This window comes from Echiichthys vipera, assembly GCF_963691815.1.
Source record: "Echiichthys vipera genome assembly, chromosome: 18".
Lineage (NCBI taxonomy): Eukaryota > Metazoa > Chordata > Actinopteri > Perciformes > Trachinidae > Echiichthys > Echiichthys vipera.
Window position 1 is genome coordinate 26,150,168 of NC_139843.1, and position 19,570 is coordinate 26,169,737.

Below are 19,570 nucleotides of genomic sequence, written 5' to 3' on the forward strand. Positions count from 1 at the left end.
GTGGTTTCACTAGAAACTGCACACACAGACTAACAGTAGTGCTCTGTCTGTGTCCTGTCTACCTGGCAGGAGACGGACAGCAGAGAGAGGGGAATTCTGCTCAAAATACTGGCAGGCTGGCATCAATCTTTAATATTGGTTGTTTTCTTTGTTCATTACGCCCTAAATTGAGAGCACACTTCTGCTGCAACATGTCCAGATGTGTTGTGTTTGGTTTATAAAGCATATTTGTTAACAACATTGGGCTACTCTGGCAGACAAAAGTCTCCAAGGAGAAACGCCACGCTGGTAAAGACAGAAAAAAGAGAGTGCCGGAAAGCTGAACGCAGGTGGTGTAAAACAAATCTCCAGGTTGACTATCACATCTACAAAGAAATACTTCATATCTACAACTTCAAACTGAGTAATGCAAGACAATCCTTCTTCTCAGACATCATTGCCAAAAACAAAAATGAATGCACACGCCTTGTTTTCTACTGTGGACAGGCTAACAAACCCTCCTGTGTCAGTAGCACCTGAACTGCTTTCCACCCCTGAACTGCTTTCCACATCAGATGCAGGACATGTGCTGTCCATGTGTCCACCTTACGCTAACTCAAATACCATAATTAACCATAGGACCATGGAGGACATCATACAACATTTAAAATCCTCCTCCTGCTGCCTCGATTTTCTCCCCACAGGCCTTTTCAAAGATGTATCAAACTGCATTGGCCTCAGATCTTCTACAGATTGTTAACAGGACTCTTCTTTCAGGTTTCTTCCCACAGGCCCTGAAAACTGCTCTTATCAAGCCTCTCTTAAAAAAGAACAATTTAGACACACTAATGAACAATTATAGACCAATATCAAACCTCCCATTCCTCAGCAAAATCATTGAAAAAGCTGTTTTTAAGCAGCTGAACAACTTCATGTTAATGAACAGCTGTCTTGATGTTCTCCACACCACAGCACTGAGACGGCTCTTGTTAAGGTCTTCATTGACATCCACTTAAACAATGGGACAATGGCAAAAAAGTGCTGCATTTGACAGAGCAGATCACAACATATTACTGGACCGTCTGTAAAACTGTGTGGGACTTTCTGGCACAGCATTAAAATGGTTTGAATCCTACTTGAAGGACAGGGACTACTTTGTGTCTGTAGGTAAATACACATCTGAGCAGGCAACAATTACATGTGGAGTTCCCCAAGGCTCCATTCTGGGGCCTCTTCTGTTTAATATCTACATGCTTCCAATGGCTCAGATCATGAAAAAAACAACAACATACTGTATGTAACCACAGCTACATAGATGACACACAAATTTACAAAACAATATCACCAGGCTACTATAGTCCAATACAAGCACTGAGCAGATGCATCGAGCAAATCAACGATTGGATGGAGCAGAATTTTCTCTTATTGTTTTTGGAGCCAAGGAAGAACGATCAAAAGTCAGCACCCAACTTTAAACAGTAATGCTAAAAATCACAAACCTAGCCAGAAACCTAGGTGTAATCATGGACTCGGACCTGAAAAAAATCAGCCTACTATCACCTAAAGAATATATGAAGGATTAAAGGACTTAAGTGTCAGCAGGACTAGAAAAACTTGTCCATGCATTTATCTTCAGCAGGCTCGACTTCTGTAACAGTGTCTTTACAGGTCTCCCTAAAAAGTCAATCAGACAGCTTCAGTCAATTCAGAACGCTACTGCTCCAGTCCTCACTAAGACCAAAAAAGTCGATCAGATCACTCCAGTCCTCGGGTCTTTACACTGGCTTCCTGTCTGTCAAAGAATTGATTTCAAAATACTTCTGTTGGTTTACAAAGCACTGAATGGTTTAGGTCCGAAATACATTTCAGATCTTGCTCAGCTACGAACCATCTAGACCTCTCAGATAGTCTGGGACAGGTCTGCTCTGTGTCCCCAGAGTCAGGACTTAACATGGGACAGGTCTGCTCTGTGTCCCCAGAGTTAGGACTAAACATGGGACAGGTCTGCTCTGTGTCCCCAGAGTCAGGACTAAACATGGGACAGGTCTGCTCTGTGTCCTCAGAGTCAGGACTTAACATGGGACAGGTCTAGTCTGTGTCCCCAGAGTCAGGACTAAACATGCGACAGGTCTGCTCTTTGTCCCCAGAGTCAGGACTAAACAAGCGACAGGTCTAGTCTGTGTCCCCAGAGTCAGGACTAAACATGGGACAGATCTACACTGTGTCCTCAGAGTCAGGACTAAACATTGGACAGGTCTGCAGAGAGGCAGCATTCAGTTTTTATGCTCCACAAATCTGGAACACATTTCCAAAAAAGCAGGTCTGCTGCAACTCTTAGTTCTTTTAAATCAAAACTGAAGACTTTTCTGTTTACCGCTGCCTTTCATTAACTAATTTTAACTGCATGTACTGTATTTTAAGAAGAAGATGAAGAAGAGTTCCTTTTATTTATCCCCAGGGGAAATTCAATTTTTGGGCAGTGCCCAGGAGATGAACTGGCACCTCTCAAGCCACCAGTCCACGCTCCATTCATGGTCCACACAGGGACTCGAACCGACGACCCTCCAGTTCCCAGCCAAGTCACCTATGGACTGATTTTTTATTTATTTTATTTGAATGTCATTTTATTTCTATGTGATTTTATATGTGTTTTTAAATGTTCTCTGTGAAGCACTTTGAATTGCCTTGCTGTTGAATTTTGCTATATAAATAAACTTGACATGACTTTCTAGCAGAAGATTATAAGGAACAGTGGGGGGGAGACCAGGAAGTGCCCTGTATTCATCCTCAGACCGAGGGTGAATACAGGGGCAGCAGCCATGAGCAGTATGAGAAAAATAATGTGTTTTTTTTCAATTGTTTTCCAATACACAAGAAAAAGTATAATATTTGTACAGTGTGTTTGCAAATAAAGAGTTTTTTGAACATTGAAGCACTATAAACATACATATATGAAGCTGAAAAAGTGTTAAATAGGACCCCTTTAATACTTAATACTGGATACTTTCACCTCTTCAAGCCTAAAAAAATATTTTAAATAAAACTGTTTGAACTGCTCTCAGCTCATCTCCACACAATGGTCATAACCACAGACTTTATAGAAAAAACGATGTAGCCTCTACATCGGGGTCCGTTCTCTCATCTTGATCCAATCGTCATTGCCTACGGGAGTCTCCATCTTGTCAGACTTTGACTCCGCCTCATTTCCTCTTTCCTGGAGATACGTCCATCTGCCTGATGTATACCTCCAAGGAGAAGTGAGGGCCAGAGGCTAGCTGTCACTCAAGAGGCTACGCCCCTAACTATAAATAAACTTTAACCTCCAATAAAATAAAAACTAGCCTGATATAAAAACATTCACCACCTCAGTGTTGTCATGGGGATATGACCTACACATGCAGAATAGAATGTTTTGTCCCAGGCCTTAAACAGGTTTAATGATGCTGTGAAAATGACCTGTTTAACATGGGGGTCAATGAGAAACTGCTCTATTATGAAACCTGCTCCTAGTGGACACAGTCAGTGAACTGACATTTTTGGAGCTTCCTGATTGGATCAACCAGGAAGTCGCTGTGGTGGGGGCTTGGTCATAACCTGGGATTAGGGTCATAAGACCTTATAATTAATTTAAAGGTAACAACAGAAAAAGGTTGGGAACTCCTGCAATGGGCCACCCAGTCAACTTAAAGCAAACATGTTTGATCTAAAATGAGTGGGATGAACTACTGGGTGCAGCTGACAAGCTTCCACTTCCGTATGTGGACACATGTCAAGTCCAGTTAAATCTGGTTTTCAGAAGCAGGTATGGATCAAAGAAGATAATTCAGCTAAAAAAGACAGACATGAAGAAGCACTTCAGAAGTTTACTTTAGCGTGTGAGTGTGTTAGATGAAGAAACTATATTGTTATTAAGAAATAAAGGAGACACTTTCTATAATGATCCAGGGTGTCATGAAAGCACCCCCCCAACACACACGCAGACACAGACACAGACACACACACACAGACACACACACACAGACACACACACACACACACACACACAGACAGACACACACACACACACACACACACACACACACACACACACACACACACACACACACACACACACACACACACACACACACACACACACACACACACACACGACACAGACACACTGTGCCACATCACAAGCACATTCTACTCTTGTGGCAATTAAAGGCCTTGCTCTGTATTTGGGAGGCGAACCTAGTGGTTGAGTCGTATGGTAACTATATAGCACCAAACCACAGGATCCAGGGCAGACTCCCACCACCATATAATGTCCTATAATCTCACTGTTTGAACTACTGCAGGATCAGCTGCCATTTTAAGCAGAAAATAGTTGAGCTCTATAATCAAGGCACTGTGTGTGACCTTCAGATAGTGTAAAGGAGGGAGAGTAGCTGTGTGAGCGAGTATATGTCTGTACAGAGCAGTAAGTAGCATTTAAAGTAAACAAAAATAGATACAGTATATCCATGTTTCACCTTACACACCCAGTCAGAGCACCAAGCCTACTTGTAACCAATTATCTCTTGGGGATGGTTCTTAACCCCTGGGTGGGGTGGGTGCAGTAGGTTAGATTAGACAGTCCTACGTATCTTAGTAAGTAGGGCAGGGTCAGGTATAATTGATACATATGCTAAACTCTGCAACTTGAACCACTAAGTATGAGCTGCTATACTAGGCAACGCAAATGAGAAATTTAAAAATGTAAAACATTAGAACCAGTAATAACAGCTAAGTTTTAGTACAACTAGTAGTAAATACAAGGTTTAGTGTAACACTCACATGACAATAAGTAAACTACAAACAAGCAACCAAACCCAAAGGACTAAAAGCAACACAACCAAATGTTGTCCAGTTACAAACTGTAAAAATTAACAGGTCAGTCTATTCAGCAATCAAGGCACAATCTGGAACGTCTTTTTGGCCTCAAACTAACGTTTCACCAATGACCGCATGATAAATGACCTTTTGTTTTTGGATCCATTTGGCCTATGCAACAAGTACTCTATCAATTTAACATTACACACCTGTTGAACTAGAGACCATGTTGCGATGGGATCACATTGGTAGGGGTGTAAAGTTGAGGGGCAATAGCCCCTTCCCTACTTTCTACTCCCGTACTTTCACTGCCCTTGCTTGGACCCCACCCTGGCCTTCATTTCGATCTCAGCTACACACCTGTAAGGTTTTGTGACGTTGTGATGCTGTCAAAGCGACAATATCAGACAAACACTGGGTAAAATAGTCAAAACCTCCTCTGTGGTAGTTCCTTCTACAGCAGGGGTCTCCAGGAAGACATTTTGCCATGATGAAAAACACACACTGTCACTGTCATTGCCGGTAATGATTGGAAATGGCGATTTTAGGGGGTGGCGGTGAACAGGTCCACCCCTGAAATCTCATTGGCCATACTAGATCTGATAGGTAGTTGGTCAAGTTCATTAACACATGACGATGGCCAGATACTGATCAATCAATGATATCAGCTAATCTGCTGCACTAGCACTTAGAAACATTTCAATGTAGACTTACTACACATTACTAGTTCAATAGCCTTACTGGAAACCAACCAGCAGTTAGCATTTGCTTCGCTGTCATCATGTAAATGAAAAATATAATTCTGGTATAATTTCAAACAAATTGTATCAACGCTAAATCAGAATCCGAATCAGAAATACTTTAATAATCCCAGGGGGAAATTGTTTTCGTTGCAAACTCCAGCTATACAAACAAATTTTACAACAACAATATTATACAGATAACATATTTGTAAAAACAGAAAAATAAAACAGTATATATATATATACTGTCAAGTCCTAAGAAGCCAGCCCTATGGCAAGAACAAGTCCCGGGCAATAAATAGCTATGCCCTGCCAGTGATCAGATACCCTGCGGGAATCGTCAGGTGGCCAAAGGACGAGATACACACCACAGATGCTAAGACCCGGAAGCTCCTCACCATGCATGGCGAGTTCCAACCCAAATCCAGCACCTTGAGACTGTACGCAAGCCGTAAGGAAGGAGGCCGTGGACTAGTGAGCGTAAGAGCCACTATCCAGGATGAAACATCCAAGCTCCATGAATACATCAAGGATAAGGTCCCCCACTGATGACGTACTCAGTAAATGTCTCAGACATTGGCGAGCAAATGAGGAGCCAACATGGGAGGACAACTCCTACACGGCATGTACCACCGGAACATCAGTGAAGTGGCTGATCTCAAGAAGTCCTACCAATGGCTAGAGAGGGCTGGCCTACAGGACAGCACTGAGGCACTCATCATGGCTGCACAGGAGCAGGCCCTGTGCACCAGAGCAATAGAGGCCCAGATATACCACACCAGACAAGACCCAAGGTGTAGGTTGTGCAAAGAGGCACCTGAAATGATCCAACACATAACCGCAGGGTGCAAGATGCTGGCAGGGAAAGCATACATGGAACGGCATAACCAAGTGGCAAGCATAGTGTACAGAAACATCTGTGCAGAGTATGGACTGGAAACCCCAAGATCCAAATGGGAAACTCCTCCAAAGGTGGTGGAGAATGAGCGAGCAAAGATCCTGTGGGACTTCCAGATACAGACTGAAAGGATGGTAATGGCAAACCAACCAGATATCGTGGTGGTGGATAAAGGCAAAAGGAAAGCCGTGGTGGTGGATGTGGCGATACCAAGCGATGGGAACATCCACAAAAAGGAACACGAGAAACTTGAAAAATACCAAGGGCTCAGAGAGGAGCTGGAGAGAGCCTGGAAGGTAAAGGTGACAGTAGTGCCCGTGGTGATTGGAGCAGCAGGGGCAGTGATCCCCAAGTTAGAGGAGTGGTTATTCCCGGAACAACCTCGGACATCTAGGTCCAGAAAAATGCAGTGCTCGGAACAGCATAGATACTGTGCAGAACCCTCAAGCTCCCTGGCCTCTGGTAGAGGAACCGAGCTTAGAGAGAGGGTCAACCACCTGCGCACCTGCGGAGGGTGAGGAGAAGATTTTTTTTTTAAAATATATATATATATATATATATATATAAATTACAATGGTAATATATACAGATCGAAAGTACTATAACAATTCACAGGGTACCTTAAAAAAGTGCAAAGAACAGATTGTTTTATGATTGAATCTGAATTACAGAGAGGGGGTGACAGACTCTCCAAGAGATGCGTTGTATAGTTCAATGACCATAGGCAGGAAAGATTTCCTATGGCGCTCTGTGGTGTATCTGGGTGTGAGAAGTCTTCTGCTGAAAGTGCTCATCTGCTTGGCCAGTGTGTCGTAGAGAGGGTGGGAGACATTGTCCAGGATAGACCAGAGCCTGGACAGCACCCTCCTCTCTGCCTCAGTCGTCAGGGTGTCCAGCTCCTCCCCCACGACATCACCGGCCCTCCTGATCAGTTTGTTCAGTCTGTTGGTGTCTGCGACCTTCAGCCCACTGCCCCAGCATGTGACAGCGAAGAAGATCGCACTGGCCACAACAGACTCATAAAACATCCTCAGCATCGTCCGGCAGATGTTAAAGGACCTCAGCCTCCTCAGGAAGAAGAGTCAACTTTGGCCCTTTTTGTAGACAGCCTCAGCGTTTCTAGTCCAGTTCAACTTATTATTGAAGTACAGCACCAAGTACTTATACTCCTCTACAATGTCCACAGGGACCCCCTGCATGGAGACAGGGGTAACAGGTGGTTTCACCCACCTTAGATCCACTACGAGCTCCTTTGTTTTTAGTCACGTTGAGCTGCAGATGATTCAGCTCTCATTCAAGTGACAAGGTTGCCCATGTGGTCTGCCTATCAGGTAATCCACAATCCAGGACACGATGGGGGCCTCCACCTGCATCGCAGCCATCTTCTCACCCAGTAGAGGCGGACGGATGGTGTTGAATGCACTGGAGAAGTCAAAGAACATGACTCTCACAGTGCTCGCAGGCTTGTCCAGATGACTGTAGACTCTGTTCAGCAGATAGGTGATGTAGTGCTCAACTCCCAGGCGGGGCTGGTAAGCAAACTGTAGATTGGTTAAGGAGTCTGGAGTCTGGAGATGGTGGTGGGTGGTGTGTATGAAGCTGCAGGAAGATGTGGGGTTTGCAGAGGGAGGGATGTACAGAACAACAGTGATGACATGGAGGATCTCTCTAGGTAGACGGTATGGACAGAGTTCAATGGCCAGCAGTTCAACATCCGGGCTACAGAGCTGTTCTTTAACGATGATATGACCAGGATTACACCATCTGCTGTTTACTAGAACGGCAAGCCCCCCTCATTTCCTCTCGGTGCAGTCCGGGTCAGCCCAAATGGTGTGGAAACACATCAGACTCCACTCACGGTACTCCAGCTGGCTCCACGTTAGCGCCGTCAGTTCATCCATGTTGTTTGTTGTACATTTTATTGCCCCAACGTTGTTTCCCGCCTCTGCATCCCCGGTGTGTTTTTCTCCAGAGTTCGGGTGGAATCTCAGCGGGTCTGGACACTATACCAGCCGGTATTAGGGCGATCAGCTGTTGTCCGGAGTAAACAAAGACAGCGTGTCCCGCAGGAAGCGGCATTGATAAAAACAGCACGAAAATAAACACTAAAACAATTGAAAGTAACCTCATTGTAGAGGAACAAAAGAGAATAAAGGTTAAGAAAGTTTTAAAAATCGAACTCAAAGACCGGAGAAGTAACAGGCAGTATGCAACTTATTGCACATGCGCACTCCTATAAATAATAAGTGATGAGTGTTAAGTGATCAGGGCTTTACTCAACTGGAAATGGATCAAATGTATAACCTACCCTGAACATAATTACTGAGGCGTTCCCAGGCCAGTGTCGAGATATAATCTCTCCACCTAGTCCTGGGTCTTCCCCAAGGCCTCCTCCCAGCTTGACGTGCCTGGAACACCTACCTAGGAAGGCGCCCAGGGGGCATCCTTACTAGATGCCCGAACCACCTCAACTGGCTCCTTTCAACGCAAAGAAGCAGCGGCTCTACTCCGAGTTCCTCACGGATGGCTGAACTTCTCACCCTATCTCTAAGGGAGACTCCAGCCACCCTCCTGAGAAAACGCATTTGGGGCGCTTGTACCCGCGACCTCGTTCTTTCGGTCATGACCCAGCTTTCATGACCATAGGTGAGGGTAGGACCAAAGATTGCCTTTGCCTTCCGGCTCAGCTCTCTTTTCGTCACAACGGTGCGGTAGAGCGACTGCAACACCGCCCCCGCTGCTCCGATTCTCCGGCCGAACTCACGCTCCATCATCCCCTCACTCGTGAAAATGATCACGAGGTACTTGAACTCCTTCACTTGGGGTAAGGACTCATTCCCTACCTGGAGAAAGCAATCCACCGGTTTCCTGCTGAGAGCCATGGCCTCAGATTTAGATATATTTTTGATTAAAAATATGAATCAAATAGTCAAGGCTTCTCGATGACTGTGTAAGCTTAAAGTGGAATAGAAAAGAGTGAACAGTTTGGTAACTGCATGTTAGTGCTGTTCTAGGTTGTATCAACACGGTCTTGGATAAATATCAATACAATGGATGCTAACATGATTTTAGGAATTAAATAATGAATCATCTCTTCATTGGTTAGTAATGCATACCCAAACCATTCATTCAGGTTCCCTTTACCATGGCCCTACTCTAGCTCACCCAATCAAAATGTCCGGGAAAGGCCATTGATGATTGGATTTTATCTAATTTGTTTTTTATTCTTCCACACATGTTTTGTTTCTTGTGAAAACCTGATATCTATATTACCCACAATGCAACTTGACCACCAACAGTCTGATTAAAGATTCTGGTGCATCATGCTTTTTTACTTTGTGACATGACTGGAGGTCTTGTATCAGACTTCACACCGCTCCCTCGGGAGACACAAAAGGCTTTATGCTACATTTTTTCCTAAATCCTAAAATGACATCTCAGATTTACAAAGTCTAGAAAATATTTTGTCTTTTAAATTGTCTCCGTCACACACACACACACACACACACACACACACACACACACACACACACACACACACACACACACACACACACACACACACACACACACACACACACACACACACACTTACAGGATTGTTGTTCCTTGGCCCAGCTGGAGGTTTTGTGGGACTGACACCAGACAGTGACGCCATCTCCCAGCAACTTCAGAGTCCGTCGCTTCTGCCAGCGAGGTGAGCGGACCTTTACATATGATTAATGAATCCATAAAATCTCATTGACTTATCACTAACAACTGCTCGTACAAACCCCAATAAAGACTCTGTGTAAAACATAAACAAAAACAGAATACAATGATTTGCAAATCCTTATCAACCTATATTCAACTGAATACACTACAAAGACAAGAAATTTAATGTTCAAACTGATAAACTTTATTGTTTTATGAAAGTATTCACTCATTTTGAATTTGTTACCTGCAACATGTTCTAAAAAAGCTGGGACAAGGCCACATTTTCATTGGCAGACGGGTGTTGACTGCAGCAGGCCAGTCTAGTACCTACACGCTGTTGGAACACGTGCAGAATTTGTCCTGTCACTGTCTTGCTGAAATAAGCAGGGACGTCCCTGAAAAAGACGTTGCTTGGATGGCAGCAAATGTTGCTCCAAAACTTGTATGAACCTTTCAGCATTAATGGGGCCTTCACACATGTGCAACTTACCCATGATGCCCTGGGCACTAACACGCCCCCATACTATCACAGATGATGGCTTTGAACTTTGCTCTGATAACAATCTGGATGCTCTTTTGGCCCAGAGGACACGACGTACATGATTCCAAAAACAATTGAAAATGTGGACTATCAGACCACAGCATATTTTTCCACTTTGGGTCAGTACATCTCAGATGAGCTCGGGCCCAGAGAAGCTGGTGGTGTTTCTGAGTGTTGTTGATATATAGATTTCACTTTACATGGTAGAGTTTTAACTGCACTTGTAGACGCAGTGAGGAACTGTGTTAACTGAAAGGGGTTTTCTGAAGTGTACCTGAGCCCAAGTGGTAATATCCTTTACAGAATGATGTTGGTTTTTAATGCAGAGCCCTCTGAGGGATCAAAGGTCACAGTCATTCAATGTTGGTTTTCAGCCTTGCTGATTTCTCCAGATTCTCTGAATCTTGTGATGATTTTATGGACTGTAGAGAAACGCTGATAAACGTTGTTCTGAAGCTGTTGGACTATTTGTTCACTGAGTTGTTCACAAAGTGTTGAACCTCGCTCCATCCTTGCTTGTGAACCACTAAATCTTTCAGGGATGCTCCTTTTATACCCAATCATGACACTCACTTTCCCAGTCTTTTGTTGCCCTTGTCCCAGCTTTTTTGGAACATGTTGCAGTCATCAAATTCAAAATGAGTGAATATTTTCATTAAACAATAAAGTTGATCAGTTTGAACATTAAATATCTTGTGTTTGTAGTGTATTCAATTAAGCATAGGTTGAAAAGGATTGCAAATCATTGTATTCTGTTCATGTAAATTGGGGTTGGTTGTTTATTATTACTAACAGCTTTACCTTTATCATACTGGAGCCCTGCAACATCCGCTTCACATCTTCATCCTCTTGCACTCCTGGAAAACAAATAGACAAGTAGATGGTTGAAGAAAGACAAATATGATGACTTGAAAACTTCACTTGATTTTGTACAAGATGACAGTTATTATATACAGAACTCTAATAACCCAGTAGCACTGAAAGAAGACTGTGGAAAGAAAAGGGAGGATGAAAGAGAAAATAGAAGAGTAGAGCATAGTCAGAATTAGAAGTTAGTGTGTATATATATATATATATATATATATACATCTGTTGGACCGCAGTGGCTCATATGGGCGCTCTGTAATTCTGACATGTTGGTGCTGCAGTTGAGTGTGGCTAGAGAAAAAAAGGTACGGATAGAGACATACAGAAAAACATAAGGAAAAAGTAGAGAGAAGATGAGGAATGAGAGATAGACATAGGTTGTACGGTGATGAGCTGGGACAGAGGAGAGGAATTTGCAATTCCTGTTATGAAAGCAATATCCTGTGATAGATTTTACAAAGATGACAAATGAGATGTGCCTTTCAGCTGAATCAGGCTACATTTCAACCAGAAGAGATTTTTTTAATACACACATCTGTTCACTTGCAAGCTATATGTGCATCTACAGAATTTCAGACTGTTTAGACCAGGGGTGTCCAATCCTGGGCCACTGCCTTGAATACTGAGCATATAATTTTATATAGATAATGATGAATTTCTGATTTTAATTCTGACAGATTTGGTCATTTTTAATAAATGTTTTTAACTCAAGTAAGCTATAAGAGTAGAAACAGATTAATTATCTTAACCACCATCTTAAAGCTGCACACAGAGTTATTTTTCATGATCTTGGAATAGTTCAACATTTTGGAAAATACACTTACTGGCTTTCCTACTGAGAGTTAGATAAGAAGATCAATATCACACTCACAATATCATGTTTGCTTAAGAATGGAGTTGGAGCCCGGGTGTATTTAGTTTATCTTAGCATAACAAAATAACATTAAAAATGCAATTTTATTTTTTGGAGTAAGATGTAAACACTTATTAACATGTTACTGTATATCTTTCAAAAGATGGTGGAAGCAAATACTTTTCCACTTTATCATTGTGTTCATAGGCATATTTTGACTTTCTGACAGAGCCAGGCTTTGCTGTGTGGGGAGAACCTCACCAACCCCAACCCCACGATCCAACATGGCAGCAACCAGCATCAACATTAGTTATTGTTTATAAGACCTTCTGTCTTTGTGTGTCCCTATATATCAGTTGTACATACAGTACTGTCCATCTTCTATCTGTGTCAGGTTCTGTGTTCTGTATGTCTTGTTTCTAGTTTGTTTGGTCAGTTTCCTGGTTTATTTTGCAGTTTTCTCCTCTTGTGCCCTGTCTTCCTGTCTGTGATTGTCTCCCCTCTCCTGATTTGTGCCACCTGTGTTACCCTCCCCAGCTGTGTCTTGTCTGTAATCAGTCTGTGTGGGTTCATTGTCAGTTCGGTATCAGTTTTGGTTGAAGTCTGGTCTGTTCCCACGTACCTATCTAATGCTCCGTTCACACTGTAGGTCTTAATGCACAATTCCGATTTATTGCACAAATCGGATTTTTTTGTTTGGCTGTTCACATTACGTCTAGGGATGTCCGATAATATCGGCCCACCGATTTTATCGGCCGATATTGAGTTAAAAATGTAATATCGGGAATTATCGGTATCAGGTTTTTACAACTGATGTTAGTTCTGTAGGCTTCAGCATTTCCGAGTGTACGTGAATGCAACACGGGACGTTTACAGGCGCGTGCTTGATGACGTATAACAAAAACAACACGCTTCACTCATAGGTTGCTAACCGTGGCTAACAAGCTTGCTCACCCGGTGCAAGAGATGTCCGTGGTTTGGAAGTATTTCCAAGTGTCACCTACTAACTGTAAATGTGCGCTTTGCAATGACTGCAAGGCGTCGGTTATGAGAGGAAGAAACAAGGCGTCTTCCTTTAATACATCAAATTTGATCACCCACCTCAAGAAGAATCATGCGGAGTGATAAGCTACATCTGTGCAGCAAAGTGATGAAAAGAAGCAACAGCCGACACCGAGAAACAGACTTTTTCTATCGTTCAGGATGCCGGATTCACCAAACGTGTGGAGTTCCTCGAGCCCCGTTATGTCATGCCCCGTCGCAAGTATTTCTCAGACCAGTGTTTACCCGAATTGTACAGCATTGTTTACAGTCACGTCGAGAAGGTAATTTCTGGTGCTGTATCCATTAGATCCAATACAGGTTAGCATGTTGAGCTTAACTGCTAATTTATTGATTGTATTATCTGCCAAGTTACGGCTCAGTCGTTACTCAGTCTGGAAAAAGAGAACTACTTTTGTTTACTACTCTGGACTGAAGAGATGCATCTTCCTGGTTTTGATATTGTCTGTAGTGTTGTTTGAGGCAAAATATTCTCTCTAAAAACACAAACAAATAAATGAATGGCACTTTTTTCAATAACTTATTTTGTACAGACTGTGTTTACATTTGAAAAGCCGTGTTGCATTTATGTATGCATCCAGTGGGGCATCACAATAAAATTAGGCATTATGTGTTAATTCCATAATAGGTGATATGTGATGAATTTTGGTGTAAAAAGACTGCATATATCGGCATCGGGTGATATCGGTATCGGAAATTAAGGGTTGGACAATATCGGAATATCGGATATCGGCAGAAAAGCCAATATCGAGCATCCCTAATACATTGATGACGTCACGCCACAACCGTGTTACAGAACAGAACATGACAACAGCAACCCGTATTGTAGGACATTATGGTTTAATTTTAAAAACAGTGTTTGGGGGCAACCCAAATACTAATGAGGTCTAAACTTCCCTCTCCCTCCACTGGCTGCCTGCGTCACTGCTGTCCTCCATGTTTGTTTTGATTTTTTTTTTTCAACTTTATTTGTCATTCATTTCCAAAACAGTGGAGCTCGGGTCAGAATGACGTCATTAAATGAGACCCAGCTGTTCAGATTGTGGTCGCATTCAAAAAAAATCAGATACCTATGTGATTCAGTAGCACATTTAAAAGTGGCCTGATTCTGATTGGAAATGTCAGATTCAATGGGACTTGTGCTGTTCACACTGTCAAAAGCCAATCAGATATGGGTCACATAGGGGGTAAATCAGACTCAGGTCACTTGGTACTGCGGAGCCCAAGTTTTTTTGAGATTAAACCAATCCTTGTTTCAAGATCCAGTCAGTTTTCTGAAAATCTGTGACAATGTTCCTACAGTGTTTGTATGTGGAAAATAACACAATAATGTGTTATCAACTGGTATTGCTAACAGCTAAACTGTCTAGAGTCCACCCAGCATGTAAAATAAAATGGTTTTCTGACTTGTTACTGGAATGAGGTCAACTCAGATGTGACAATGTCTATTTTGCTCCTGTCATAGTCATAGCCCTAAATGAGGTGATGTAAGAACTTGTGAACATCAGAATTTTCACAGGGTTTCATTTTTTTCCGTCAATGGATTTCTTTGAGTCTACATCAGTCTAGGTGGTGGTAATGCCCCTTAAAGCCTGTTGCCACCTGCCATAAAACATAAAAAAAAAAGAACAAGAAGTGACCGCAGTGCACCTGTCAGTCACTTAGACAGCCCAGATGGCAAGGTAGAGCGCAAAAGGTCAGAAACGGACAGGTTTAATAACAGAATGGGTGTTGCTCTGATATTCTGTTGAAAGAATGTTTTACTTTCACAAAACGATGCCGTATCTTTGACACAAGATAGTGTGTGGCCAGCCTGTTCTCATCACCAGGGCATGAAATACCGCCGTTTTGTCACAGGTCTCTGCGTTTGGCACTGAGCTTGCAACTGTAAACCAGGCTGTGCTGATATTAGACGCTCAGAGGAAGTGCTCCAGGACTAAGAGCACCAGACCTCATGTAAGGGGGAGGCTAGGGGTTGTAGAGGTCAACAAACACTGGACTTTCACCTGTTCATGTCCCCTGCATCGCTGTAGTTAAGTGACAAACACTATTTGAACCCCAACAGCAATCTTATTCTTTCACTCATCAGTTAAGCAGGGTCTGTAGTGGAGTGTCACAGGGCTGCCCAGGGCATTGACAAGTGATGCTAAAGGGTCCTGAAGAAACGGCAGTTTGTGAAGAGTTGGGATGAGGACAGGTTGCAACGGCAGGTTGCCTCCAATCTTGGGAAGCAGCCCAGAAACCCCCACATAATAAATCCCAATTTAACCTGACAGTGACCGAAAGAATGTGTGGAATGTAAGTTATCGCAAGTCTCCTGTGAAGAGAGGCTTAAAATGGTCATACTGGGCCCTGTGGCTGTGTTATCATTCGGTGTGTGTGTGTGTGTGTGTGTGTGTGTGTGTGTGTGTGTGTGTGTGTGTGTGTGTGTGTGTGTGTGTGTGTGTGTGTGTGTGTGTGTGTGTGTGTGTGTGTGTGTGTGTGTGTATATAAAAAGTGACAATTTTCTTTTTTTTATTTGAATGTATGTTATGTACCTTGTTTGTGTTGTGTATGTTTTTCTAATGGCCGTACTATCTGATTACATTTTCTAGCAAAATGACTATTTCCATTGCAAAAAAAGAGCTGTGTCTTTGCCTTTAAGCTCTCCTCCACAGATACTGCTGAGTCCTGAGCTGAGTAAGCAGACTCAGCAGCTGAAACAGAAGTTTCACTGTAGTTTGGGTAGGGCTGGGTCACTCCACTCACAAAGGCGTCTTGATACTGGGTAAACACGTGCACACACTCCCCCGTGTACAGCAGTGAGCTACTGTAAATGAGGAGAGCAGGCCGCAGCAGTGGGAGAAATTCACTAGGTGTGTGGCTGTGTGAGGGGAGTAGGTGTCACTTAAACAGACTGACCTCTTTAATGGGATAGACACTGCCCTCCACCACAGAACAGAGGGATGAAATCATGTGTGTGTGACTAATGGTACAGGCTGGTGCATAGAACCAAAGAGGATGTCTGCGATGTAGTGATGTTCACTTACACACACACACACACACACATACACACACACACACACACACACACACACACACACACACACACACACACACACACACACACACACACACACACACACACACACACACACACACACACACACACACACACACACACACACACACACACACACCACCCTGCTGCACTAATATATACAGAAAACAGTAATACTATGTGATTTCTCATGTGTATGCCTGACCTGAAGTCAGTCAGATACACATTGGTCATTTTGCCAGATGGTACTGAAATTCTTGTCTTAAAGATTCATGGTGTGAAGGATTTATAGTGATCTATTGGCAGAAATAATAGAATGTAATATTCCAAATTATGTGTTCATGAGTGTATAATCCCCTGAACCTAAAAATAATTGTGTTTTCATTGGCATAGAATGAGCCCAGCAGGGAATGAGAACAGACTTTACACTGTAAAACCTAACAGTATATCTTAGTGAAAAAGTATGTTAACATAACTTAAACTTGGAAAACAGTTGAAGAATTTAACCTGACTCAAAAATGAATTGTTGACGTAGTAACTCAGTTGTTTTGAGTGCACTAAAGTTTTGGAGTATTTCAAGGTCTGATAATATAATTCCAGTTTGTTCCACTGACTCATTTTCTTTGAGTTTACTTTATATCAGTACATAAATGTAAGTCCTGAAGACCAGGGTGCACAATAAGTCTAATAATAGTTTAATGTTTTGTTTTTATTTGAGTTTATAAATGTATAGATTTGATGTTAGTCATGTAAAAAACAAGCGTTACTAAACTAAGCAGTAATTGATTAATCATGTACGTAAGCCTACATTTTCAAGTAAAGATGACCATTATTCTGTGGGCTTGGAAGCACACAGTCTATTATTGCCCGAGCTAATTGTGGAAATGCATTAAGGCATTCCGACTATTGTTTTTTGATCAGCTTTTGCTATCTTTTACAGTTTTGAAATGACCACCGTTTAAATGTGATGATGTTTTCATGATGATGTGTCCTAACTACTACTACTACTATTAAAGCTACTGCTACAGTGCTAACTACAACTATTACAGCCTTAAAGTTGTACTCCTTACGAACTGAGAGATCTTGATTCTAGCAGCCTCTGTGGCAGTAAGATGTAACTTCAGGTGAGCCTGTTCTGTCAGAGCCTCCATCCTGTCACGTTCATGGTCACTATGCTTCTTGATTATTTGCCCTTCTTCAGTTCGATTAGTTCTGTGTCTCTTTTTCTTCGGACTCTGTCTTCCTTCTCTCTCAGATACATTGGAGTGAACCTTGTATGATGCTGTACTGTACTTTTTGCTCTTTTGTAAACTTTATTAAAACCCATTCACCTCCCTACTTCCGGTCCGTCCCCTATATGTTCCCCTCTTAAATCCACACACAAACACAACCACATACACACACACACACACACACACACACACACACACACACACACACACACACACACACACACACACACACACACACACACACACACACACACACACACACACACACACACACACACACACACACATTCCTATTACACTTCTGCCCTTACTACAAGCCTGACTCAGAAGTTGGAAGTCCCTGATTTACGATTACAAGTGAACGCAGCATAACTGTTAGAAACTATCTGGGCCGACAGACCACTCACTGTCAGCAGAGACACTAACATGGCGGAGCATTTCCATCTATGGAGGGAATGTCGCCACAGACACACAGATGTGAATACTCAGCAAAAAGGCAACAAGTGTTTTCATTAGTGGGTCATATTATCAGTCCCCACTCTTTGAACTCACCCTGTGATAGAGAGGAACCTAAAAGAAAATTAAATAGATGCAAATCTCACAGTACAACTTTAATTACTACTACAGCCTTAATTACTACTACTACTACTATCCAACTTCTGCTATTACTACTTGTGCCATTAGCATTGGGATGTGCACCAAGTCAGAACCGGTAAAAGTCAGGCCCACAGTTAAAATTTCTTGTGGAATTTTGTAGAAATATGTTTGCAGCTTCTTAAATGTGAGTTTTTTGTTGTTGTTGTTGTTGTTGTTGCTTTTGTTTTTCTTCTCCTTGTCTAATAAGTAAAGTGGATATTTACTTTATGGACTGGGGGTTGAACAAACAAGGTTTGTGATGACATCACCAAACAACTGATTAAAAAAAAATCATCAGAGTGATCAAAAATAGTCATTGCCCACCAAAACTTTATAACGTTCTCCAACCCTGCTCCTGGAGAGCTACTGCCCTGCATGTTTAAGGTTTCTCCCTACTCCACGGCAGTGGCTCTCCAGGAGCAGGGTCAAGAAAAAGCACTCCTGGCTCCAATTTAATTTAATGTTTTTACTTTTGAATGTTCAGCATTCAACTAAATAAATGGTTTAAGTTGTGCAAGACATGTGTGTGTATATTGTGTTAATGCAACTAAAAAGGTTTGAGGCAATGTGTTTGGTTCAGATATGTTGCGATTCAACGTATCTGTGGTTTGCAGAAGGATACATTGTCAGCGTTCTTTTCTGCTGACTGGGTTCCGTTATGACAAGGAATGAAGAATACTACCTTCTAGTTCACACTACTAACCAACCAGATGGAGCAGAGCCCAGAGATCTGCCTGACGATGTCTGCGTCATAAATGAGAGGGAGAGCTGAGAGATGTGACAATGTGCAGTCCTTCCAAGGCTGACCTACACTTTAATGTTGTACTCGTAAGATTTTCATCTATTTAATTGTCTTTTAGGTTACTTTTTATCAAATAGTGAGTTGACAATGGTGATCTTCTTGCCTTTTTGCTGAGTATTCCAATATCCGTGTCTATGGCTCTAAATGGAAATAAGCCTCTATGTTAGTGACTTTGCTGACAGCCGTTGGTCTGTCGGCCCAGATCGTCACCAACAGTTGCCGCGTTAACATGTAATTGGAAATCGGGAACCTCAACTTCTGATTCAGGCTTGAAGTAATTATAATAGGAACACGTCTGTGTATGGATTTAAGAGGGGAACATATAGGGGACAGACTTGAAGTAGAGAGGTAAATGTGTTTCAATAAA

The 19,570-nt window shown here is 42.4% G+C and overlaps 1 protein-coding gene across 1 annotated transcript in view; it reads right to left on the bottom strand.

Moving 5' to 3' along the window:
• The window catches only part of LOC310961091 (1-phosphatidylinositol 4,5-bisphosphate phosphodiesterase delta-3-A-like), a 47,507-nt gene that overhangs the window by 13,047 nt on the left and 14,890 nt on the right, over positions 1-19,570 (bottom strand). The window contains exons 2-3 of the mRNA XM_083933051.1: positions 11,513-11,568; positions 10,070-10,181 (exon numbers count right to left, since the gene is read on the bottom strand). Coding sequence (XP_083789177.1) covers positions 10,070-10,181; positions 11,513-11,568 — 168 coding nt within the window. The remainder of the gene's footprint in view (positions 1-10,069; positions 10,182-11,512; positions 11,569-19,570) is intronic.